The sequence below is a fragment of the Oncorhynchus masou genome, chromosome 3 (genome assembly GCF_036934945.1).
Source record: "Oncorhynchus masou masou isolate Uvic2021 chromosome 3, UVic_Omas_1.1, whole genome shotgun sequence".
Taxonomy (NCBI): Eukaryota; Metazoa; Chordata; class Actinopteri; order Salmoniformes; family Salmonidae; genus Oncorhynchus; species Oncorhynchus masou.
In genome coordinates, this window is record NC_088214.1 from 10,654,607 (window position 1) to 10,681,931 (window position 27,325).

The following is a 27,325-nucleotide window of genomic DNA, read 5'->3' on the forward strand; positions in this document are numbered from 1 at the left end:
CTTGGCTACAGTAGTTATGTACAACACACTATAAGATTGTATTCATCGCATACGAATGTCAAAAGTTGCTTAAGACTGTTATTGTGTGACCCAGCCGCACCATATCAACATAAGCTAGTATTTTCCAGTCTCAAGCTGTGACCCCAATGGAACCAAACACACACAACCATTTGATAAACTCTTTCTTACCTAAAGAACCAATTCTAATACTAGCTGAAATGATTTGGCTCTAAGGCTGAACAAAAATATAAAGGCAACATGCAACAATGTAAAAGATTTTACTGAGTTACAGTTCATAAGGAAATCAGTCAATTGAAATCAATGAATTAGGCCCTAATCTATGGGTTTCACATGACTGGGAATACAGATATGCATCTGTTGGTCAAAGATACCTTTAAAATACCAGTTAGTATCTGGTGTGACCACCCTTTTGCCTCATGCAGCGTGACACATCTCCTTTATATAGAGTTGATTAGGCTGTTGCATGGCTGAAGAATCTATTGACGTGCCCTTGATACAGTCATTTAACCCTAATTGCTCCTGTAAACCGCTCTGGATTAGAGCGTCTGCTAAATGACGTCAATGTAAAAATAACTTATATACACTGAAAAAAAATGTAGCCACTCATTCAGACAGAGCTTATAGATGCAAGGACTGACCATCCAGGATATCAACATTTTTAACCATGTTTTTGTTTACAAAACGGGACACAACAGCTGAACTGAGCTCATGAGGAATTTGAAACGTGTTCTTTAAGATTGAATGGGTAAAAATAAGTTTAAAAAAAATAGTTGTAGCAACTAAGGATTCTAGCTTCTAGTATCTCTAACCTGCACTCATTGTCTTTCATTGGTAATAAAGAACTTAAACACAGATTGAGTATATCCCTGTCTGAAACTCATGACGCACACACTTGAATTCAATGATTTTATAGCTAGTGTTAGCCTGAAGGATCAGCATTAAATAATTGTTGGTTTTAAGAAATAAAACCTCAATATTCAATATTTTTTATTTTATTTTTGTTAGCAATCCACATTTGCTGTTTTGTTTTTAATAATTCATTCTCATTTTTATACAGTATTGAAAACCAAAAAAAAAAAAAAAAAAGTGGTGCATTCACATCTTTCCCAAGGGATTCTTTTAAGGTCGATCTCTACAAGGGTAAAACGGTGAAAAGCTGGAATCCATCCATGTTGAAATTCTCACAGGGAGCAAGAGTAATAGTAGTTGGCCTGATAAAAAAAAAAAATCTACAACACTTCATGGATTTTTTTTTTTTGTATTATTTTTTTTGCCATTTACTTCTGGTTTTTGTCATTTTTGTAAAGGGAGGAGTCAGCTTCCCAGCATTTATCTTTTAAAAAGGAACTTCCCAGTCCATGCGCACAACACTCCCCCTCCAAAAAAACCTCCCCTCAATCCATTTCTCCTCTCCCACAATGCTCCTCTCCTCTTATGCAACGTAGGTGTAGACTTTGCGGTCCTCAGGCGTCCGTGCCAAATATTCTCTCTCTATGAGTCCTTCAATGCGCTTCTTAATGACCACGGGGCTGGGGAGGAACCGGGCCCTCAGCTGCTGGGTGACCTGGGGAGAAAGGCAATACAATAACACTATTAGACACTACACTATCATTTCTCTGGTTCAAGAGACTGTGCTGAAAATGTCCTCGATATATCATGTGTTAATGTCCTGTACTGAAATTTTATGTCCCGAAATATCCAAGTTCTGGGGAAGTGTATTTTCATTAAAAACCATAACATGATAGGTGAAAGAATAGCACAGAGATGATTGCCGGTACTCATGTTGCCAAAGTTACCTCAAAGTACTCACTGAAATACTGTAGGGATAAACATTTCCATGTAAAAATAAAAATTGAAAACAAAATCTTATATTCAACCAAATTGACTCAGAAATGATCTAGGGATGCAGATTATAATAATAAAAACTATCTTCCAAACCTGGCTGCACACCAACCCTACACATGCTGTGACGAGGGACTGAATGGACAACATATCTATCTACCAGCTTTGCTCAGAGACAATTTATGCTTTTGATCCGAAAATGTGGTCGGTGTTTCCATATGGAGGGCGTTGCGGCGCTCCCGGAAGCATGCAGAGGCCAAATTGAGCTCCATACCGCATCGTCGTGCACCTTGCACATTTCAAAACAACGCAGAGTGCTCCGTAAAACTACGCATTGACATGATTGATTGATGGAAGGTGAGGGCGGTCCTGTATAAACACTCACTTCCTTGACAACAGCTCTGCACTGCTCTGAGAAGTACAAATGCCCTGACTTCTGCAGTGGCCCTATCACCCTTACTGCTGCACGGCCAATGCAGACAACAGATTGGCCACACAGCGCCTTTTAGTCTGAAATATTGGACAATGTGTGTTGTCCCTGTGAAATAAACCAAGTTCAGGGCAGTACAGCAGGTGGAGATCAAGGCAGAGAGTTCTCTCCAGACCCCATGGGCCGGTTTCCCTAAACAGATTCAATGGAAATTCTCCCATTGAGCTAGTTATTCTTTAGTCTAGGGCAAAGGTCCGTCCTACACCCTTTCTCCTCTGTCCACAGTAACCCCAGAAACTGATAAGTGGTCTAGTAGATGAATATCAATTGGTTAGTAGGAAGAGGCTCCTCCCCTCCTCTACAGCCACCTTTCATGGAGAAGAGTCACGTGTATACTACCAGTCTTTATTGGAAGAGGTTTGGAGTCTGCCTCACCCCCTTTGAATCAGTGTTTGTTTTGTCTGAAGGAGAAAAGCATACAGACGTGGTAAAACAATATGCCTCAAGGTTTTACCTAGAAAATGTCTTGCACAACCAACTTGTTTTTGTCACTCCACAGATGTATTTTGGGATCCACCCCTGTAAACGTCATTAAACTGATGACGCACGAGAGAAGGAGCTTCTCATTTCATAAAAGTGTTTATTTTCTCTACTTTTCCTCTTCTTCTTCTCTACCTACCGGGACGCCGAGGCCTACTCTACCGGGACGCCGAGGCCTACTCTACCGGGACGCCGAGGCCTACTCTACCGGGACGCCGAGGCCTACTCTACCGGGACGCCGAGGCCTACTCTACCGGGACGTTAAGGCCTACTCTACCGGGACGCCGAGGCCTACTCTACCGGGACGCCGAGGCCTACTCTACCGGGACGCCGAGGCCTACTCTACCGGGACGCCGAGGCCTCCTCTACCGGGACGCCGAGGCCTACTCTACCGGGACGCCGAGGCCTACTCTACCGGGACGCCGAGGCCTACTCTACCGGGACGCCGAGGCCTACTCTACCGGGACGTTAAGGCCTACTCTACCGGGACGTTAAGGCCTACTCTACCGGGACGTTAAGGCCTACTCTACCGGGACGTTAAGGCCTACTCTACCGGGACGTTAAGGCCTACTCTACCGGGACGTTAAGGCCTCACCCACCTCTGCTACCAGGACGTTGTGCTGCATCCTCTTTCTGGACTTCATGATGCGGACGATGGCCGCCTCGATCTCATGCTTCCTGTCGTCGTCCACCTTCTGCCGCGTCTCCTTCCGCTCTGGGTCCGACTCGCCTTGCTTAGCAGCCACTGGAGGGAGGGAGAGAGAGAGACAGCAACCTTAGCACGGCGGAGGGAGGGCTGGCAACCTCGGCGGAGGGGGCTGGGGCCGCAACCTCAGCACAAGGCCACGTTCAGTAGCTGAACGTTGCAGATAGAAATACCACAAATAGAGCCAATTGTTTTGCAAAACACGACATGTCAGAGAAGCATGTTTGTACTAAGTAGCATATCGCTATCTGCGCGTCCTGCTGAACACATCTCAGGTCATCAGGCTAAAGTCAACATGTTAGATGTTAAATGAGCAATAGTTGGAAGATGACCCCCTAAGCCTGTAGCTCCCCAGACCAGAAGACCACTGTGATATGGGTCCTTTTATCATTTAGAATAACAGACAGACACACTCACCCGTCTGTATTTTGACTCTGTGCAGCTTGGAGGTAAACTGATCGTTGACTGTAAACACGTGGCCGTTCTCAATCTCCTTGGACTTGGGCTCCTTGGTGAGGACGCGCTGGGTGGGCTTCCCGCAGGCCAGCGACTGCAGCGCTCGCACCAGCTCCCTCTCCGGGATGTCTGTCTCCTGCTGGATCTCCTACAGTGGGGACGGGAGTGGAAGAGAGGGTAAAGGAGGAGCAGAGGGAGTGGAGGAGAGGGTAAAGGAGGAGCAGAGGGAGTGGAGGAGAGGGTAAAGGAGGAGCAGAGGGAGTGGAGGAGAGGGTAAAGGAGGAGCAGAGGGAGTGGAGGAGAGGGTAAAGGAGGAGCAGAGGGAGTGGAGGAGAGGGTAAAGGAGGAGCAGAGGGAGTGGAGGAGAGGGTAAAGGAGGAGCAGAGGGAGTGGAGGAGAGGGTAAAGGAGGAGCAGAGGGAGTGGAAGAGAGGGTAAAGGAGGAGCAGAGGGAGTGGAGGAGAGGGTAAAGGAGGAGCAGAGGGAGTGGAGGAGAGGGTAAAGGAGGAGCAGAGGGAGTGGAAGAGAGGGTAAAGGAGGAGCAGAGGGAGTGGAGGAGAGGGTAAAGGAGGAGCAGAGGGAGTGGAGGAGAGGGTAAAGGAGGAGCAGAGGGAATGGAAGAGGAAGGGGAGCAGAGGGAGTGGAAGAGAGGGTAAAGGAGGAGCAGAGGGAGTGGAGGAGAGGGTAAAGGAGGAGCAGAGGGAATGGAAGAGGAAGGGGAGCAGAGGGAGTGGAGGAGGAGGAAAGATGATTAGTTTTTTTTCAGCTTGCCATCTTTATCTGTGAATTCTAACACTTTGATGTGATGGAGACTGACCTGTATCTGGCTCTTACCTCAAACGTGGACTTTTCTCTGTTGTTGAAGAGTATGAGGATGGTCATCTGGAAGGTGGAGACCTGCAGTATGTGCTTCCTGGTGTTAGAGCCCGTCACCTGGGCTCCTCCCACTCCCACCTCCGAACCATCCTCCTGGAGGGACGGAGAGAGACTGTGACTGACCCAAACTTTAAGGAAAGCTTTGACTATGTACAGACTCTGTGAGCATAGCCTTGCTATTGAGAAAGGCCGCCGAAGGCAGACCTGGCTCTCAAGAGAAGACAGGCTATGTGCACACTGCCCACAAAATGAGGTGGAAACTGAGCTGCACTTCCTAACCTCCTGCCAAATGTATGACCATATTAGAGACACATATTTCCCTCAGATTACACAGATCCACAAATAATTTTTAAAAAACAACAATTTTGATAAACTCCCATATCTACTGGGTGAAATACCACAGTGTGCCATCACAGCAGCAAGATGTGTGACCTGTTGCCACGAGAAAAGAAGTGAAGAACAAACCCCATTGTAAATACAACCTGTATATATGTTGATTTATTTTCCCTTCTGTACTTTAACTATTTGCACATCGTTACAACACTGTATATATACATAATATGACATTTGAAATGTCTTTATTCTTTTGGAACTTCTGTGAGTGTAATGTTTACTGTACATTTTAGTTGTCACTTTTGTTAATGATCTATTTGACTTAATTTGGCAATGTTAACATGTGTTTCCCATGCCAATAAAGGCCCTTGAATTGAGACAGAGTGACCAGAGGTACAGGTAGAAAGAGATGGAGAAGGGTTAAGAGAAGGGAGAGTGGAGAGAGAAATGTAAAACAGCATTAACATACAACAGGAAAGCTACAGTTCACATATTTCTGAGTAGACCCCCCCCCCATGCCTTATTGTCGACAGGAAACCTTTACCTTCTTGATGGGGCCGTGGAAGGTAGCGTTGAGGTCAGCTGAGCCCATGTGGTGCTGGAGGGTCAACTGTCTGCCACTGTGTTTGGCCAAGTAGAACCTAACAGAAGAATATATATTAAATTTACTGCACCGTGGAAGACACATGTAATAGATAACAGATCCATCGATGAGGCTCAGAGCGTGGCTGGTACCTTCTGAAGACCTCGAAGGCGTGTCTCGGGGAGGGGGGGATGGTGCATTTGGGCGTGGCCGACTGTGTGGGCCAATAGCCAGTGGTGAGTACTCTTACTGTGAGGTCGACGCCCCCTAGAGACAGCTGGGAGAAACGGCAGTCACAACATGAAAAGGAGAACCAAGACACACAGGAGTCCAGGGTTTAGAACACAGAAACAAGACATGTTAGGGCAATGCCAGTTTTTCATTTGATGGAAATAAGTGGCGACAATGTGGACTGTTAAGGGGGGGGAAGGGCGACAATGTGGACTGTTAAGGGGGAGGGCGACAATGTGGACTGTTAAGGGGTTGGGGAAGGGCGACAATGTGGACTGTTAAGGGGGGGGGAAGGGCGACAATGTGGACTGTTAAGGGGGGGGGAAGGGCGACAATGTGGACTGTTAAGGGGGGCGGGGAAGGGCGACAATGTGGACTGTTAAGGGGGGGGAAGGGCGACAATGTGGACTGTTAAGGGGGGAAGGGCGACAATGTGGACTGTTAAGGGGGAAGGGCGACAATGTGGACTGTTAAGGGGGGGGGAAGGGGCGACAATGTGGACTGTTAAGGGGGGGGGAAGGGCGACAATGTGGACTGTTAAGGGGGCGGGGCGACAATGTGGACTGTTAAGGGGGCGGGGCGACAATGTGGACTGTTAAGGGGGAAGGGCGACAATGTGGACTGTTAAGGGGGGGGCGACAATGTGGACTGTTAAGGGGGAAGGGGGGGGGCGACAATGTGGACTGTTAAGGGGGGGGGGCGACAATGTGGACTGTTAAGGGGGGGGGGGAGGGGGGCGACAATGTGGACTGTTAATGTGGGGGGGGGTGACAATGTGGACTGTTAAGGGGGAAGGGCGACAATGTGGACTGTTAAGGGGGGGGCGACAATGTGGACTGTTAAGGGGGGGAAGGGCGACAATGTGGACTGTTAAGGGGGGAAGGGCGACAATGTGGACTGTAGGGGGCGACAATGTGGACTGTAGGGGGGTGACAATGTGGACTGTTAGGGGGGGGAAGGGCGACAATGTGGACTGTTAAGGGGGAAGGGCGACAATGTGGACTGTTAAGGGGGGGAAGGGCGACAATGTGGACTGTTAAGGGGGGGAGGGCGACAATGTGGACTGTTAAGGGGGGGAAGGGCGACAATGTGGACTGTTAAGGGGGGGCGACAATGTGGACTGTTAAGGGGGGAAGGGCGACAATGTGGACTGTTAAGGGGGGGAAGGGCGACAATGTGGACTGTTAAGGGGGGGAGGGCGACAATGTGGACTGTTAAGGGGGGGAGGGGGGCGACAATGTGGACTGTTAAGGGGGGGAAGGGCGACAATGTGGACTGTAGGGGGGGGCGACAATGTGGACTGTAGGGGGGTGACAATGTGGACTGGGGGGGTGACAATGTGGACTGTTAAGGGGGGGAAGGGCGACAATGTGGACTGTTAAGGGGGGGAGGGCGACAATGTGGACTGTTAAGGGGGAAGGGCGACAATGTGGACTGTTAAGGGGGGGGCGACAATGTGGACTGTTAAGGGGGGGGGCGACAATGTGGACTGTAGGGGGGAAGGGCGACAATGTGGACTGTTAAGGGGGGGAAGGGCGACAATGTGGACTGTTAAGGGGGGGAAGGGCGACAATGTGGACTGTTAAGGGGGAAGGGCGACAATGTGGACTGTTAAGGGGGGGAAGGGCGACAATGTGGACTGTTAAGGGGGGGAAGTGGCGACAATGTGGACTGTTAAGGGGGGAAGGGCGACAATGTGGACTGTTAAGGGGGGGAAGGGCGACAATGTGGACTGTTAAGGGGGGGAAGGGGCGACAATGTGGACTGTTAAGGGGGGGAAGGGCGACAATGTGGACTGTTAAGGGGGGGAAGGGCGACAATGTGGACTGTTAGGGGGGGGGGAGGGCGACAATGTGGACTGTTAAGGGGGGGGGGGAAGGGCGACAATGTGGACTGTTAAGGGGGGGAAGGGCGACAATGTGGACTGTTAAGGGGGGGAAGGGCGACAATGTGGACTGTTAAGGGGGGGGGGGAAGGGCGACAATGTGGACTGTTAAGGGGGGGAAGGGCGACAATGTGGACTGTTAAGGGGGGAAGGGCGACAATGTGGACTGTTAAGGGGGGGAAGGGCGACAATGTGGACTGTTAAGGGGGGGAAGGGCGACAATGTGGACTGTAGGGGGGGCGACAATGTGGACTGTAGGGGCGGGGCAACAATGTGGACTGTTAAGGGGGCGGGGCAACAATGTGGACTGTTAAGGGGGGAAGGGCGACAATGTGGACTGTTAAGGGGGGAAGGGCGACAATGTGGACTGTTAAGGGGGGGAAGGGTGACAATGTGGACTGTTAAGGGGGCGACAATGTGGACTGTTAAGGGGGGAAATGGCGACAATGTGGACTGTTAACTGGGGGGCTGGTTTGACAATGTGGACTGTTAAGGGGGGAGGGCGACAATGTGGACTGTAGGGGGAAGGGCGACAATGTGGACTGTTAAGGGGGGGGGGCGGCAATGTGGACTGTCAGGACACCGTTAAGGGGGAGGGCAACAATGTGGACTGTTAAGGGGGGGAAGGGCGACAATGTGGACTGTTAAGGGGGGGCGACAATGTGGACTGTTAAGGGGGGGGCGACAATGTGGACTGTTAAGGGGGGAAGGGCGACAATGTGGACTGTTAAGGGGGCGGGGCGACAATGTGGACTGTTAAGGGGGGGGAAGGGCGACAATGTGGACTGTTAAGGGGGAGGGCGACAATGTGGACTGTAGGGGGAAGGGCGACAATGTGGACTGTTAAGGGGGGAGGGCGGCAATGTGGACTGTTAAGGGGGGGGGAGGGCAACAATGTGGACTGTTAAGGGGGGAAGGGCGACAATGTGGACTGTTAAGGGGGGGAAGGGAGACAATGTGGACTGTTAAGGGGGTGGGGCGACAATGTGGACTGTTAAGGGGGTGGCGACAATGTGGACTGTTAAGGGGGAGGGCGACAATGTGGACTGTTAAGGGGGGGGAAGGGAGACAATGTGGACTGTTAAGGGGGGAAGGGAGACAATGTGGACTGTTAAGGGGGGAAGGGTGACAATGTGGACTGTTAAGGGGGGGAAGGGTGACAATGTGGACTGTTAAGGGGGGGGAAGGGAGACAATGTGGACTGTTAAGGGGGGGAAGGGCGACAATGTGGACTGTTAAGGGGGGCGGCAATGTGGACTGTTAAGGGGGAAGGGAGACAATGTGGACTGTTAAGGGGTTGGGGAAGACAATGTGGACTGTTAAGGGGGGGAAGGGCGACAATGTGGACTGTTAAGGGGGCGGGGCGACAATGTGGACTGTTAAGGGGGGCTGACAATGTGGACTGTTAAGGGGGGAAGGGCGACAATGTGGACTGTAAGGGGGGCGACAATGTGGACAGTAGGGGGGGGAGACAATGTGGACTGTAGGGGGGGCAGGGAGACAATGTGGACTGTTAGGGGGGTGACAATGTGGACTGTAGGGGGGGGGTGACAATGTGGACTGTAGGGGGGTGACAATGTGGACTGTAGGGGGGTGACAATGTGGACTGTAGGGGGGATGACAATGTGGACTGTAGGGGGGGGCGACAATGTGGACTGTAGGGGGGCGACAATGTAGACTTTAGGGGGGTGACAATGTAGACTTTAGGGGGGTGACAATGTGGACTGTAGGGGGGACAATGTGGACTTTAGGGGGGGGTGACAATGTAGACTTTAGTGGGGGGTGACAATGTAGACCGTAGGTGGGGGACAATGTAGACTGTAGGGGGGGGTGACAATGTGGGCTGTAGGGGGGGGGTGACAATGTGGGCTGTAGGGGGGGGGTGACAATGTGGACTTTAGGGGGGGGGTGACAATGTAGACTTTAGGGGGTGACAATGTAGACCGTTAGGGGTGGGGGGGACAATGTGGACTGTAGGGGGGGTGACAATGTGGACTGTTAGGGGGGACGACAATGTGGACTGTTAGGGGGGGACGACAATGTGGACTGTCGGGGGGCTGTGTTTGTTTATTTGTATTGATCTGTTATTTTACCAGGTAAGTTGACTGAGAACACGTTCTCATTTACAGCAACAACCTGGGGAATAGTTACAGGGGAGAGGAGGGGGATGAATGAGACAATTGTAAACTGGGGTTTATTAGGTGACCGTGATGGTTTGAGGGCCAGATTGGGAATTTAGCAAGGACACTGGGGTTAACACCCCTACTCTTACGATAAGTGCCATGGGAGCTTTAATGACCTCAGAGAGTCAGGACACCCATTTAACGTCCCATCCGAAAGACGGCACCCTACACAGGGCAGTGTGGGGGCATGGGATTTGTTTTAGACCAGAGGATCGAGTGCCTCCTACTGACCATCCAACACCACTTCCAGCAGCATCTGGTCTCCCATCCAGGGACCAACCAGGATCAACCCTGCTTAGCTTCAGAAGCAAGCCAGCAGTGGTATGCAGGGTGGAATGCTGCTGGTGTGTGTGTGGAGACAATGTGGACAGTTAGGGGTGTGTGTGTGTGTGTGGAGACAATGTGGACTGTTAGGGGTGTGTGTGTGTGTGTGGAGACAATGTGGACTGTTAGGGGTGTGTGTGTGGAGACAATGTGGACTGTTAGGGGTGTGTGGAGACAATGTGGACTGTTAGGGGTGTGTGTGTGTGGAGACAATGTGGACTGTTAGGGGTGTGTGTGTGTGGAGACAATGTGGACTGTTAGGGGTGTGTGTGTGGAGACAATGTGGACTGTTAGGGGTGTGTGTGTGTGTGGAGACAATGTGGACTGTTATGGGTGTGTGTGTGGAGACAATGTGGACTGTTAGGGGTGTGTGTGTGGAGACAATGTGGACTGTTAGGGGTGTGTGTGTGGAGACAATGTGGACTGTTAGGGGTGTGTGTGTGTGGAGACAATGTGGACTGTTAGGGGTGTGTGTGTGTGGAGACAATGTGGACTGTTAGGGGTGTGTGTGTGTGGAGACAATGTGGACTGTTAGGGGTGTGTGTGTGTGGAGACAATGTGGACTGTTAGGTGTGTGTGTGTGGAGACAATGTGGACTGTTAGGTGTGTGTGTGTGGAGACAATGTGGACTGTTAGGTGTGTGTGTGTGGAGACAATGTGGACTGTTAGGGGTGTGTGTGTGTGGAGACAATGTGGACTGTTAGGGGTGTGTGTGTGGAGACAATGTGGACTGTTAGGGGTGTGTGTGGAGACAATGTGGACTGTTAGGGGTGTGTGTGGAGACAATGTGGACTGTTAGGGGTGTGTGTGTGTGTGGAGACAATGTGGACTGTTAGGGGTGTGTGTGTGTGTGGAGGTATAACAGTCTTACCCCCGTGGACTGTTAGGGGTGTGTGTGGAGGTATAACAGTCTTACCCCCGTGGACTGTTAGGGGTGTGTGTGGAGGTATAACAGTCTTACCCCCGTGGACTGTAGGTGTTGTCTGAACTCGTCCATGGTGGTGTTGGAGATGCTCATGTCTCTGAACATCCCTTCCAGTTTAGAGGTGAACTGACAGCCACACTCCGTCTACACAGAGAAGACAGCACAGCGATTCACACAGCACATCGAGTCACACAGCACAGCGAGTCACACAGCACAGCGAGTCACACAGCACAGCGAGTCACACAGCACAGCGAGTCACACAGCACAGCGAGTCACACAGCACAGCGAGTCACACAGCACAGCGAGTCACACAGCACAGCGAGACACATGTTCAGGGTTGAGACCAGCAGAATATGGAAAACCAGGTCAAACAACTACCAGTCCATTCTAATGCTTAGAGATGTAAGATAGTCAAGAACATCCCAAATTCCTGATTATTAATACCAATAAAGTAATAGTCTAATTAAAATCAAATGAATTAGTAATATATTGGGTATGAAATGTCAATGTGTAATTGACAGCAGACTCGTTCATCTCCTCACCTTTAGCTTAGAGATCATGTTCTTTTCAGAGTCGTCGGAGACACTCTTGTTGGTGAGCAGCCTCCGGGCCAAGTGCTGTTTGTAGTACCTCTCAAACACATCCTTCTCCTGCATGAACCGGAAAAGAACCATGGCCTTGTCCAGGATGGACTCCACCTCCTGTTCTGTCAGCTGGAGACCCAAACAGACAGAGTTAGGATATTGGTTTGAATAGTTTTCCTTAAATAAAAGCGTATTTTTATGCTGTGGTCCTGTCCAGAACTAGTGCACTATGGAAGGTATGGAAGGTGGGGTAGGTACGGAAGGTGGGGTAGGTACGGAAGGTGGGGTAGGTACGGAAGATATGGAAGGTGGGGTAGGTACGGAAGGTATGGAAGGTGGGGTAGGTACGGAAGGTGGGGTAGTTACGGAAGGTGGGGTAGGTACGGAAGATATGGAAGGTGGGGTAGGTGCGGGAGGTAGGGTAGGTACGGGAGGTAGGGTAGGTACGGGAGGTAGGGTAAGTATGGTAAGGAATGGAAGGTAGGGTAGGTGTGGACAGTAGGCTAGGTATGGAAGGTAGGGTAGGTAGGTATGGAAGGTAGGGTAGGTAGGTGTGGATGGTAAGGAATGGAAGAAGGTAGGTAGGGTAGGGATGGAAGGTAGGGTAGATATGGAAGGTAGGGTAGGTATAGAAGGTAGGGTAGGTATAGAAGGTAGGGTAGGTATAGAAGGTAGGGTAGGTATGGAAGGTAGGGTAGGTATGGATGGTAAGGTAGGTATCGACGGTAGGTATCGACGGTTGGGTAGGTAGGGTAGATATGGTAAGGATTGGAAGGTAGGTAGGTATGGAAGGTAGGTAGGGACGGTAGGTAGGTATGGAAGGTAGGGACGGTAAGGTAGGTAGGTATGGAAGGTAGGGTAGGTATGGAAGGTAGGGTAGGTAGGGACGGTAGGGTAGGTAGGGACGGTATGTATGGAAGGTAGGGACGGTATGTATGGAAGGTAGGGTAGGTAGAGACGGTATGTATGGAAGGTATGGACGGTATGTATGGAAGGTAGGGTCGGTAGGTATGGAAGGTAGGGTCGGTAGGTATGGAAGGTAGGGTATGTATGGAAGGTAGAGTAGGTATGGAAGGTAGGGTAGGTAGGGAAGGTAGGGTAGGTATGGAAGGTCGGGTACTACATGACATTAGTCCATTGAAGTGTAGCAATATAACATTTAGCAGGTTGAACACTGACGTACCCCTTTGACTCCCTTCTTGAGCTTGTCGTCGATGAAGAGGGAGAGGTACTCTGGGGAGCGGGAGTTGAGGTTGAGGAAGTACTCAAAGTCTCCGGCGATGGTCTGCTTGAAGAGCCGGTCGTTGTTGAACGACTCCAGAAGGAAACGGTCAAACCGCGTCTTCAGGTCCAACAGGCCCTATAGGACAGAGAATCAAATCCAACTTTATTTAAAAGGAATTTAAAATCACAGCACACTTTACAATAAGTAATAACACACAAACACTATGGAGATTGCAAGTGGTTTACGTGTTACAGTGGGGCAAAAAAAGTATTTAGTCAGCCACCAATTGTGCAAGTTCTCCCACTTAAAAAGATGAGAGAGGCCTGTAATTTTCACCATTGGTACACTTCAACTATGACAGACAAAATGAGAAAAAAAAAAATCCAGAAAATCCCATTGTAGGATTTTAATGAATGTATTTTCAAATTATGGTGGAAAATAAGTATTTGGTCAATAACAAAAAAGTTTCTCAATACTTTGTTATATACCCTTTGTTGGCAATGACAGAGATCAAACGTTTTCTGTAAGTCTTCACAAGGTTTTCACACACTGTTGCTGGTATTTTTGCCCATTCCTCCATGCAGATCTCCTCTAGAGCAGTGATGTTTTGGGGATGTTGCTGGGCAACACGGACTTTCAACTCCCTCCAAAGATTTTCTATGGGGTTGAGATCTGGAGACTGGCTAGGCCACTCCAGGACCTTGAAATGCTTCTTACGAAGCCACTCCTTCGTTGCCCGGGCGGTGTGTTTGGGATCATTGTCATGTTGAAAGACCCAGCCATGTTTCATCTTCAATGCCCTTGCTGATGGGAGGTTTTCACTCAAAATCTCACGATACATGGCCCCATTCATTCTTTCCTTTACACGGATCAGTCGTCCTGGTCCCTTTGCAGAAAAACAGCCCCAAAGCATGATGTTTCCACCCCCATGCTTCACAGCAGGTATGGTGTTCTTTGGATGCAACTCAGCATTCCTTGTCCTCCAAACACGAGTTGAGTTTTTACCAAAAAGTTCTATTTTGGTTTCATCTGACCATATGACATTCTCCCAATCTTCTTCTGGATCATCCAAATGCTCTCTAGCAAACTTCAGACGGGCCTGGACATGTACTGGCTTAAGCAGGGGGATACGTCTGGCACTGCAGGATTTGAGTCCCTGGCGGCGTAGTGTGTTACTGATGGTAGGCTTTGTTAATTTTGTCCCAGCTCTCTGCAGGTCTTTCACTAGGTCCCCCCGTGTGGTTCTGGGATTTTTGTTTGACCCCACGGGGTGAGATCTTGCGTGGAGCCCCAGATCCAGAGAGATTATCAGTGGTCTTGTATGTCTTGCATTTCCTAATAATTGCTCCCACAGTTGATTTATTCAAACCAAGCTGCTTACCTATTGCAGATTCAGTCTTCCCAGCCTGGTGCAAGTCTACAATTTTGTTTCTGGTGTCCTTTGACAGCTCTTTGGTCTTGGCCATAGTGGAGTTTGGAGTGTGACTGTTTGAGGTTGTGGACAGGTGTCTTTTATACTGATAAAAAGTTCAAACAGGTGCCATTAATACAGGTAACGAGTGGAGGACAGAGGAGCGAGCCTCTTAAAGAAGAAGTTACAGGTCTGTGAGAGCCAGAAATCTTGCTTGTTTGTAGGTGACCAAATACTTATTTTCCACCATAATTTGCAAATACATAAATTAAAAATCCTACAATGTGATTTTCTGGATTTTTTTTTCTCATTTTGTCTGTCTTCGTTGAAGTATACCTATGATGAACTTACGGGCCTCTCATCTTTTTAAGTGGGAGAAGTTGCACAATTGGTGGCTGACTAAATACTTTTTTGCCCCACTAACTCTTGGGGATGCCCTAAAAAGATAATTGGTATTGTCGTAAACAATTATTTTTCTTCTGTACTGAAATTCCAAATACTGTAGCACTTGGCAGTTATATACATAGTTTTTTATTCCTTTTGCTTATTTTCGGAATAACTGTAAGATGTACATATTGTGTTGTTCCTGGAAGCTGTTGCCGTAGTGAACCAAAAAATACTCCCTAAAAAGAGTGGGCTGGAACCTTAGCTTCAACGCTTATTGGGGTAGTTACCAATGTTACTATTTTAAACACGCTTCAGATTTGAGTTCTTTCTGGTCAGGAATTAATCTGTGCCCTGATTGACATTTTTATTCTCAGAACATGTCGATAACAGACAATCTTTGATTTGAGGTTAGGCCCAGCATACCTGGATGTAGTCGACAGGGTTCTTGCCCTCTCCCTCCTCTGACACCAGAGCCTTGCCCTGCTCCCTCAGGTAGGAGCTCATACACTCACACATGGTCTTCAGACCGTTAGGCACACGGCTGAACAGCTTGTACATACAGCCAAGGTCTGGAGCGCAAGAGAAGGAGAGGAAGAGGGGGGGAGAGAGGAAGAGGGGGGAGAGGAAGAGGGGGGGGAATGGAAAATGGAGAATAGATGAGTTATGAAGGAAGTTCAAACCAATACACAGATCTACAGTCAGAACTTGACATTGGTTTAGATGTCAAAGATTCACTGGCTCTGTCTTGTCTGTATTTCTGCGTGTCTGGTTTCAGAGTTAATCTGTGAGGTAAATGCAGAGCTCAGGAAATGCTCTTGAAGCAAATTCTGGTAAAAGAAAGTGAACTGACGTGAACCAGTAAATACATGAGTGACAGAGTTAAATTATTTGTCTCTCCGATTTAAAAATCATGAACACGAGGGTTTGATTCAGTCAACTCATCTATAATAGGTCTTGTACGATCTAGTATTTGTATCCCTGTCTGATAGTATGACATCTAGTGGCCCTTTTGGGTACTTCAGACTAACACACGTGTTTTAATTATCTCTGGCTCTCTGTGTGGCCTTCTACCCCACTATTGTTTGTGGAGATATGCTCCGATTGGTCGACTGACCAAAAGCTCAGCTATAATTAAAATAAATGTGGATCTGACTGGAAGTGTGCAGAGATTTTATTTCTCCCCGTTTCACTTGTCTCCAGTAGTTTCACGAATCAGCTTTGGGTGTCCGGTAGATTGTGCCTAATTGGCTACGGTTACATAAGCAACCCATTCAGATCTTTTGCCAATTATTTCCATATCTGATCCCAATCTGATATTTTTCCTAATGTATGAACAGCAACAACGAGTCATATATTGAATATGATCTTTTGCCTGAAGGTTCATTCCATGTCCATATACGTGTGGACCTCAATCCTAACGCAGTTCTGATGCTCCAATATGTGGCCTCATTTGTATGATCTATAATTGATTTTTGTTCGTGCGCACATGACTTGCCGTTATCAACCACCCCCCGAAAATGTTATGTAACAGTGACAGGAAATGAGCGTTACATCTGTGTGCTACTTCAGAGGCTACATCAGTGGGAATGTGCAAATCTGATATGAGTGTGGACAGTCAAAAAAATAAGACTGGATAGAAGACAATCGCTAGGTTTGGAGAATCATTGATTAACCCTGGATAACATGCCTATGTCCGGGCAAGAACGGGAACGCTGATCTAGGATGACGTTTTCCTCTTTTAGACCACAGTGAAAAAGATTCTATGGACAGGATGATGTGTTCAGCACTCATACTCGGGTGCTTTTTGAGAGAGAGGGAAAAAAAAAAAAAGAGCCCAGGTCTCCAGATATAATTAAACACACAAGTTCTCATTAGTCTTGATTATAACTCAATTCAGTCTTAATCCGTTGCCTGTAAAACAAGCCTGTTTTCCACGTTCACCTTCTGTCTTGCCGTTCTTGAGCATGTGAACCAGGCCGGAATTCTCCATCTCCACGATGGTCTTCATGTGTTTGGAGATGAGCTCCCGTTCCACCACCTTGACGATGGGCTCCTCTGTGGACTTGTCCAGGCAGTGCAGCACCCGCTCTATCTCCTCGTTGATCCTGGCCTCCACCTTCTTGATGTACACACTGGCACTGTTCTCCGCTAGGAACTTCTGGCTCTCCATCTGAGGGGTAGGACAGGGTACGGTTTGAGGAGGAGGGGGGGTAGGACAGGGTACGGTTTGAGGAGGGTAGGACAGGGTACGGTTTGAGGAGGGGGGGGGTAGGACAGGGTACGGTTTGAGGAGGAGGGGGGTAGGACAGGGTACGGATCGAGGAGGGTTTACGGATCGAGGAGGGAGGACAGGGTACGGATCGAGGAGGGTAGGACAGGGTACGGATCGAGGAGGGTAGGACAGGGTACGGATCGAGGAGGGTAGGACAGGGTACGGATCGAGGAGGAGGGGGGTAGGACAGGGTACGGTTCGAGGAGGAGGGGGTAGGACAGGGTACGGTAGGACAGGGTACGGTTCGAGGAGGAGGGTAGGACAGGGTACGGTTCGAGGAGGAAGGGGGGTTACGGTTCGAGGAGGAGGGGGGTAGGACAGGGTACGGTTTAGGACAGGGTACGGTTCGAGGAGGGAGGGGGTAGGACAGGGTACGGTTTGAGGAGGAGGGGGGTAGGACAGGGTACGGTTCGAGGAGGAGAGGGGGTAGGACAGGGTACGGTTTGAGGAGGGTAGGACAGGGTACGGTTCGAGGAGGGTAGGACAGGGTACGGTTCGAGGAGGGTAGGACAGGGTACGGTTCGAGGAGGGTAGGACAGGGTACGGTTCGAGGAGGAGGAGGGGGGGGTAGGACAGGGTAGGACGGTTTGAGGGAGGACGGGGGTAGGACAGGGTACGGATCGAGGAGGGTTTGAGGACGGGAGGGGGTAGGACAGGGTACGGATCGAGGGGGAGGAGGAGGGGGGTAGGACAGGGTACGGTTCGAGGAGGAGGGGGTAGGACAGGGTACGGTTCGAGGAGGAGGAGGGGGAGGACAGGGTACGGTTCGAGGGGGTAGGACAGGGTACGGTTTGAGGAGGAGGGGGGGTAGGACAGGGTACGGTTTGATGTGAGATAGAGGTATTTCAGATACAGAACAAAGTGGAATTTGGAAGAGGTTTATAGGGCAATACAAATTGATCTAAAACTGAAAAATAAAAAGCATTTTATTAGTGTGGACAATTGTTGAGGAGCACAAAATGACGAACTGATGGGCTTCGACTCATGAACAGGATTTGGATGACCACAAACCAAGAGGTCACCTATGTTGGAATGTTGCTATATGGGGTTAGATGAGGATAGAGAGAAGCTCCACTGACTAAATGCAGCTTAACGTTTTGTAATAGCTTGGTTGCGTGTTTTTGTGGTTTTAGCATCCATGCCAACATCATAAAACAAATCTCAGCAGTCACAATGACTGGACAAAAAAAAAAAAAAAAAAAAAAAAAAAAAAAAAAAGTGTGTGTAAAATGTTGCCCAACCCACCTGGAAGAATTCTGCAGACATTTCTAAGAAGGGGGACTCAAAGTCTTCCTCGTACACAGACCTACCCTCCAGACCCAGAATCATCAGCATCTGACAGGCGTTCCTGATCGCTCCCCTGTGCACACACACACACACACACACACAGAATAAACATATGATCTAGATTTTTGAGGGGGGATTTCGCTCTTTAAAGAGAAAAACCATGATAGGATTTATAGTTTTATGACTCCTTAAAACAAACTCCTTAAAACAAAGTAACATTGAGTAAAACCTATTTGCCAGAGTAGTGATGAGTTAGGTTTTAATGTAGTAGTTAATCTCCCAAGTTGAAAGGTCAGTTCTCTGTGAATAGGATGTGCTACCTCCATTATCATAGGCAAACATTTTTAAAAAAACACCCAAGGAGAAAGATGGAGTGGTTTCAGGGGCTTAAACCTCACATCACAGATAGCCATTATCCCCTAGGATATGACTTATGCACCAGCCTCACCAAATACCCACTATCTGATCAACAGTAGCTGGGACTGTATACACAAAGCAAGTCAGTCATCATGATCGGAAAGGCAAAACTGATCCCAGATCAGCACTAATACTCAAGACACGGAATAGATACAGGTCTTTATTTTGTGAGACAGATCCCAGAACAGTCCTTACCTGTCCACCACCTCTCCTTTCCTCTCCCGTGCGATCATGTCCAGCAGGGTCTGTCGCAGGTGGTCTCGGATGCAGCCGTAACGCACCACCTGGTCTCTGAAGATGATCAGGCCCAGGTTGTAGACGTTCTCCACGTTGTTCTGCTGCACGTACACCCGGTCCTGGAGCCAAGGGGAGAACAGCGCGTTAGAGCGGCCGGTAAGTTAGAATAAAACCCATTTGAATACATTGTTCTCCGAAGAGAAAATTCTTTGCACAGTTAAGAGTTTACTCAAATTAAAAATTCAGGAACGGGTAAGGGGGAGGACTCTGAAAAGCCATATGATACCTGATAGGCTGGTGTCCTTGGTACTTGGTTACACTCACCAATACTAATCTATAGCCTACTAAGGCAGACACAAAAGACATGTCTGAAATCTCAGTTCTGGGATTAGATGTTTTTATTACCAAAATAACACTACATCATCTTCCCATTTCTGCACCTAACACTTAGCAGGCCAGGCAACTAACTGGAGACCCAGGATGCAGGGAAAGGTCAAACTTCCTTTTGTGAGCGTACTCTTTACTGTTCGTTTTATATTGTTTATTTCAATTCTGTTTATTATCCTTGTCACTTGCTTTGGCAATGTTAACACATGTTTCCCATGCCACTAAAGCCCTTTGAATTGAATTGAGGACAGAGAGAGATCGAGCCCTTTAAATTGAGAAGGGGGGAGGGGGGAGAAGGAGAGAGAAAAACAAAAGAATCCCAAGACAATTCTGCAGTCTCCATAGCGGCTGTGTCACTGGATTGTCCCCCACCTCATACAGCACACAGTTGGCCTTACTGTTACAGTAAATCAAGCAGAGTTATCACTAGTTGCCCAAAAAACTGGAGAAATAAAACAGAAGTTCTTTGTTCTGCCCAGGGCAAACAGCAACTAGAAGGCTGGCCCGCCCAAAACCTTCCATGACACGTCGTTGAGGAGAGTCTTCCCAGGGAAAACAGCAACTAGAAGGCTGGCCCGCCCAACACCTTCCATGACGTGTCGTTGAGGAGAGTCTTCCCAGGGTAAACAGGGAAAACAGCAACTAGAAGGCTGGCCCGCCCAACCCCTTCCATGACGTGTCGTTGAGGAGAGTCTGCCCAGGGAAAACAGCAACTAGAAGGCTGGCCCGCCCAACCCCTTCCATGACACGTCGTTGAGGAGAGTCTTCCCAGGGTAAACAGGGAAAACAGCAACTAGAAGGCTGGCCCGCCCAACCCCTTCCATGACGTGTCGTTGAGGAGAGTCTTCCCAGGGTAAACAGGGAAAACAGCAACTAGAAGGCTGGCCCGCCCAACCCCTTCCATGACGTGTCGGTGAGGAGAGTCTTCCCAGGGTAAACAGGGAAAACAGCAACTAGAAGGCTGGCCCGCCCAACCCCTTCCATGACACGTCGTTGAGGAGAGTCTTCCCAGGGTAAACAGGGAAAACAGCAACTAGAAGGCTGGCCCGCCCAACCCCTTCCATGACACGTCGTTGAGGAGAGTCTTCCCAGGGTAAACAGGGAAAACAGCAACTAGAAGGCTGGCCCGCCCAACCCCTTCCATGACGTGTCGTTGAGGAGAGTCTGCCCAGGGAAAACAGCAACTAGAAGGCTGGCCCGCCCAACCCCTTCCATGACACGTCGTTGAGGAGAGTCTGCCCAGGGTAAACAGGGAAAACAGCAACTAGAAGGCTGGCCCGCCCAACCCCTTCCATGACACGTCGTTGAGGAGAGTCTTCCCAGGGTAAACAGGGAAAACAGCAACTAGAAGGCTGGCCCGCCCAACCCCTTCCATGACACGTCGTTGAGGAGAGTCTTCCCAGGGAAAACAGCAACTAGAAGGCTGGCCCGCCCAACCCCTTCCATGACACGTCGTTGAGGAGAGTCTTCCCAGGGAAAACAGGGAAAACAGCAACTAGAAGGCTGGCCCGCCCAACCCCTTCCATGACGTGTCGTCGTTGAGGGAGAGTCTGCCCAACCCCTTCCATGACAGGGAAAGTCTTCCCAGGGAAAACAGCAACTAGAAGGCTGGCCCGCCCAACCCCTTCCATGACACGTCGTTGAGGAGAGTCTGCCCAGGGAAAACAGCAACTAGAAGGCTGGCCCGCCCAACCCCTTCCATGACGTGTCGTTGAGGAGAGTCTGCCCAGGGAAAACAGGGAAAACAGCAACTAGAAGGCTGGCCCGCCCAACCCCTTCCATGACGTGTCGTTGAGGAGAGTCTGCCAGGGCCATTCTTTCATACAAGGAAACTATTATTTACACTTTAGGGAAGCCACTGGAGACAAAACTCCACAACTTTCTGGAGAAGCAATACTACTGATTAGTCCTGTCTGGGGTTAAAAGGACATCTGGAGAATCCTTCAGGACCGGGGTTTGGGAATTCTGCAGATTCATGTAAATTCGGCTTATTTTCCAGCATATCCCTGGTATACAGACAGTCGTTGTGCTTCTTGACATGGTCGACATGGACTGGACACTTCCAATTCAGTGTAACAACAAAACTGTTGTTCTTCCATCAATAACCATATTACACACTAGAACAGGAGTGTCAAACTTTCAATTAAGACCCAGGTGAGGGGAGTTTCTTTACTAGTTAGTGACCTTAATTCATCAATCAAGTACAAGGGAGGGGCGAAAACCTGCAGACACTCGGCCCGCCGTGGAATGAGTTTGACACGTGAACTAGACCTAAAGCAGTCCACCTACCATGTACATCAGGATGTCTCTGATCATCACCATGGCTGTCTGGTGGTCGTTCCAAGCTTGATTCAATGTCTGCAGAAAGTTATTGTTTAACGAGTTTAGGACATCTTCCCGTACCTGCGGAAAGACATAAGATAAGTACTGAGAGTCTTAGTAAAGATATAAGATAAGTACTGAGAGTCTTAGTAAAGATATAAGATAAGTACTGAGAGTCTTAGTAAAGTCTTAGTAAAGACATAAGATAAGTACCGAGAGTCTTAGTAAAGACATAAGATAAGTACTGAGAGTCTTAGTAAAGATATAAGATAAGTACCGAGAGTCTTAGTAAAGATATAAGATAAGTACCGAGAGTCTTAGTAAAGATATAAGATAAGTACCGAGAGTCTTAGTAAAGATATAAGATAAGTACCGAGAGTCTTAGTAAAGATATAAGATAAGTACAGAGAGTCTTAGTAAAGACATAAGATAAGTAGTCTTAGTAAAGATATAAGATAAGTCTTAGTAAAGATATAAGATAAGTACTGAGAGTCTTAGTAAAGATATAAGATAAGTACTGAGAGTCTTAGTAAAGATATAAGATAAGTACTGAGAGTCTTAGTAAAGATATAAGATAAGTACTGAGAGTCTTAGTAAAGATATAAGATAAGTACTGAGAGTCTTAGTAAAGATATAGCTTTGTCTATGTTGAAGTTGCCTGTAGACACTGATCCAAGGCAAAGACATTTGAGATCAGTGTCTCCATCTTTTGGAGTTTCCAACCTAATGGGGTAAGTTTGAATGAACTGATCCTAGATCTGTACCTATGGGCAACGTCTACCCAGGGCTCTGTGTTAGAACAGCTGGAGACGGACAACATGTGGACATATAGGTTATGACCCCAGCTATCTGGCCTGCTGTATGCTAAATGTTATATTCATGAGAGAAGGCGATGCCAAATACTAAAATCCAGTGCAGACCAGCTGGTGGTTCATATGAATCAGCCTAGTCCCCAGACAGAATAGACTGCTACAGCTCCCATACTCATCAATCATAAGAGTTTGTCTGTCTGTCTGGTTCTGTTTTGAGTGTGGTGAGTTTTCATGGAGGCTATGTAGCTCTATCATCCGTATATCTATATTTTAGCTGAACGGGGGATTGTTTCATTGCGTGTGTACTTAATTTGCAAAGTGGATTGCACTGTGTTGTGTGTGCACAGGTTCTCTGCTGATTTTGCATATCAAATTGTGTGAATTCACCAATTTGTAAGTCGCTCTGGATAAGAGCGTCTGCTAAATGACTTAAATGTAAATGTAAACATTACAGCGAAGGCCAGGAGTTTCTCTTGACCACATGGTCACATGACCAGGAGAAACTCCTGGGCCTAATTCGCTGTGTAAGTCAACACCTATTCACAATTTGTATTTTTTTTAATTTAAAAATATTTTTTTAATTTCCCCCCAATTTTGTCATTATTTATTTATTTTCTTTTTTTTGTGTTGAATTTCACCCCCTTTTCTCCCCAATTTCATGGTGTCCAGTTGTTAGTAGTTACTATCTTATCTCATCGCTACAACTCCCGTACGGCTCGGGAGAGACGAAGGTTGAAAGTCATGCGCGTCTTCCGAAACACAACCCAACCAAGCCGCACTGCGTCTTAACACAGCGCGCATCCAACCCGGAAGCCAGCCGCACCAATGTCTCGGAGTAAACACTGTGTACCTGGTTAGCATGCACTGCGCCCGGCCCGCCACAGGAGTCGCTAGTGCGCGATGAGACAAGGACATCCCTACCGGCCAACCCCTCCCTAACCCGGACGACGCTAGGACAATTGTGCGTCGCCCCATGGACCTCCCGGTCGCGGCCGGCTGCGACAGAGCCTGGGCTCGAACCCAGAGTCTCTGATGGCACAGCCTTAGACCACTGTGCCACTCGGGAGGCCAGTCAAACTATTTTGAATGGGATTCAAGATTATATCCTCAAATTCATGAAGGTACGGTCATTTACGATATATAAAATGATAGTGATTACGGATTAAATTGACTTCTACCAGATGCCTCTTATTACGATTTTCATATGCATACACATGCTTTTGCTCTTGAAGACCATAAAAACCTAACTACAATGTGAGGGATGGTCACCTTCACCGCGTATTATGGGAAATTATTTGTAGAAGATAAACAGTGATGCATTGTGGGAGGCGCAGTCCTTTACTTTGTTGACGAGGTGCTCGGTGACGACCTCGCGCAGGCCCGTGTAGAGCTTCTCGCCGTGTTTGTGCAGCACCATTGTGTAGGCGTTCCGGTAGAGCTCCTCGAAGCTCAGCCCGCTGTTGTTCTTCCTCTGGATCTCCTGGATGGCGTTCTTCAGAAGGTCCCAGATGTTGTTGACATACTTCTCATCCATTGTCATCTAGGGAGTGAGAAATCGGACACAATGAAGAAACAATGACAACGGAACTGTTCAACCCTTTTCACCTGTTTCCGTTCATTCTTAGTAAGGATTGTTTCCTCATTCTGCAAATCTGAACAGATGACATCTTTGTCAATTGATATATGACAGCAGTGCACAGACGTTGGTAATTCATTAGAGGTTGCTATCGGGTTCGAACAACGATGCAAGTTTATACGTATCTTACAGTGATTCATACAGTCTCAACAGTTGTTTAGGTACGGCTATGATTGACGACAAGCCCTGCACCTCGTATGCATTTTTGTGATTTGCGTGAGGATTTGAAGCATTAACTTAAAAATGTTCTATGCGCTTTCTTTGATAAACCACAGGTGCAGCTAGGGCCTAAAACTTGAGTGACAATAACATGAAAAACAAAAACAGACAATTATGACTTCACAGTGACTCAATCATGGCGGTTGAAACACACCTTGTCTCGACACATTTGAAACAAAGAGACAACGCCATTGGCCTATTATTAGGGATGTCTGTGTTTCTCATTGGTAGAGAGAAGGTAGGAGTTGGTGCATTAGGAAATCAAGTGACTAGGCTTATTGTAGTCAGAACATCTGTATTAGGACTATTGTGTAGGTTGTGATGGTACAACACACGATAAGTCAAATACAAAACAATAATATATTTATTTCAGTTAGGATTTTCATTATACAGGTCATCACAAAGACACTTAAAAACAAAAGTACATGTAGTTCTTGGGCAGGACGATGGTCATCAACAGAGGCTGACGTGTCCAGGTCACATCACCTCCGGTGTGTTAGAAATAGGATGACGTTGTTCTAAGCCTAGGTGTTTTTATATTTGAAGTATTGGTAATTATCAATAGTAGAACGAGTAGGGTGTACATAGCAGTAAATTATATATTTGCTTGCGTTAGCCTACATGATCATAATCTGACATTATTAATGCAGATAGGGTCTATAACTACAACAAAGTGAACAAACCAGGAGTTGTTACGCTAGCCTGTCTGTATAAACACATTAATGAATGAGATAATTTGTTGTGGGAAAGTATATTGTCTTTCCCTAGGCAGGTGCAGAAGAATGGAAAATTCCAAGATGAGGTGAGGGGGAAAAAATATGCAGACAGTAACATTTGTTTTAATCAACTACAGATATGATTCTGATTAAAATTAATGTGGGCACAGCAGAGGCATCAAGATGAGTCAAGTCTTTTCGCCCGTAGCTTATTAGTATTACAACAGCTTAGCTAGCTATCAAACCCTGTCAAGATGTCCATTCTTTTGGCCATTCAAACCTCAGGGATCCAGTCACCTGACCAGAGAGCATATTAGCACTCCAGCCACAACCATACACCTATTAGACAGGCAAGGAGAGGGCTGGAACCTGTAACTTTGATTGACTTCATGGCCGTTTGTCCGCCGGAGATGGATGTTCAACTCACACATTGACATGAAGAGTAATTGAGGGAGATTGACTCAGCCTAAGAGTTTAAAATGAGAGAGACAGAGAGAGAGAGCGGGCCATGCCAACAAGTCATTATTCTACACTGAGTGCCTCCCCTCCACAAAGTAATTACATAATCTGTTTTATTATATCAGGGCCAACAACTGAACTGAGGGGTACAGGATGCACCAACATGTGCAAAGGGGAAAACTGCCTAAATAGAATCCAGTTCTTCATGGCAGTCTAAATTAAAGCCTGCCCAAGCATGCAGAGATGCAAGCAAACACATAGGCCTTAAACACACGCACACTACACTGAAAGTCACTTTGGTGGGCCTACATTTGGAACATGGGCCAAATAAACTGGGGGGCAAGTAGTTGTGTAAGATGAAAAGCTTATCCCTTCTCATGCTCCGTTATTATTAGGTGGGGCTGCTGCAGGTATGCAGGCAGACAAAACTGCATATCCCATACCCTGGCTACTGTCCAGGTGCACAGACTGAGTGCGTGGTCACAGAAGCACTCGCACGGCCATTCCACTGCTGTTATTCCTGCAGCATTCAAGCAGTCAGAGTGTAACACTGTGCGTGTGTGCGAGATATTCAGGGGACGAGAGAGTACATTTCTGTCTAAGCCCAGGGCCCTGACTGCAATGTCATTCCTTCACACATACAGCCAATGTCTGACATCCAACAGTGTAGGGCTGCTCTCATAAAACGAGAGACTAACGTTATCTAACTAACGTACAGCAATCGGTATACATGTTTAGCTAGTTCTGCAACAGTCAGGCTACATATTGCCATGTTAAATATCTACAAATCACGACACCATTTTTGTAAAAACAACAACAAAAAACACTGACAAATTAGTTTAGAAACTCTGGTTATATCCTTTCTGAGTTAGTAAGTTAGGCCTACGCTACAGGCAGTTTTTACGGGTGGGCAGTTTACTACACAGCTAAGGAACTAGATAACGTTAGTATGTTAGCCGGTAGCTTACTAGCTAACGATAGATAGTTGACTTAAAAGTGTAGTTAACCAGGTAACTACTTAGTTACCAAGCTAGGTTTCTGCTAACTAGCTAATAAAGGTTAGCTGGCTGCCAATGTATATAGTTAGCAAACGACCTAGCTAGAAACTAGTTTGTCAGCAACACCGCAAGTTAACTAACGAACAGTTATCTAGTGGATATTTTCCAATGTGCACTGCACAAATAACAGACACTTACCGAATCAAAGCTAGCTAGCACACTAGCTAGCTAGTTGTTGTTAGCTGACAGTGACATTTTCAAAGTATCTAGTTTAGCTAACTAGCCAGGCCCGTCTTTAGCAAATGACATCCCCGGTGCTCGCGTCTCAGCGTACCCGGCCAATACTTACAGGAAAGGCTCTTATCCTCATCTTGGTGTCCTTCTTGACGCCGCCTTTGAGGTTGGACATGATTAGTTAGTACGTCCGTCTTCTCTACGTTATCATGAAATACTATTTTAGGCTGCAACAGGGATGCCTGCAAATGGAAAGTGGTAAAGATCCCCCTCGACCTTCCCCTTGGGCTTGGGTCCGTCTCTCTGCGCTGTTGTTGTCACTCCTCTTCTCCCAATTTTTGCCTAGCTTCTCCTTGCAGTGATGGCGGACAAGCTTCTACAGAGCAAT

General features: G+C 47.7%; 1 protein-coding gene across 1 annotated transcript; it reads right to left on the reverse strand.

Annotated features, from left to right (window-relative positions):
* Positions 1-995: 995 nt before the first annotated feature.
* On the reverse strand, positions 996-27,325 carry LOC135509911 (cullin-3-like). The gene is made up of 16 exons (XM_064930741.1): positions 27,053-27,325; positions 24,018-24,215; positions 21,831-21,944; positions 19,113-19,273; positions 18,459-18,573; positions 16,883-17,111; positions 15,365-15,510; positions 13,102-13,278; positions 11,877-12,047; positions 11,371-11,478; positions 5,939-6,063; positions 5,748-5,844; positions 4,829-4,963; positions 3,957-4,143; positions 3,433-3,578; positions 996-1,585 (listed from the first exon to the last, which is right to left on the reverse strand). Exons 1-16 carry the CDS (start codon positions 27,110-27,112, stop codon positions 1,454-1,456), a joined length of 2,301 nt encoding a protein of 766 aa, XP_064786813.1. The 5' UTR covers positions 27,113-27,325; the 3' UTR covers positions 996-1,453.

Coding starts and splice junctions, on each gene's coding strand:
- LOC135509911 (XM_064930741.1), bottom strand. CDS start 27,112: ATGTCCAACCTCAAAGGCGGCGTCAAGAAGGACACCAAGATGAGGATA. Junction 5,845..5,938: donor GCCTTCGAGGTCTTCAGAAG/GTACCAGCCACG, acceptor TTCTTCTGTTAG/GTTCTACTTGGCCAAACACA. Junction 3,579..3,956: donor CAGAGTCAAAATACAGACGG/GTGAGTGTGTCT, acceptor CCCTCCCTCCAG/TGGCTGCTAAGCAAGGCGAG.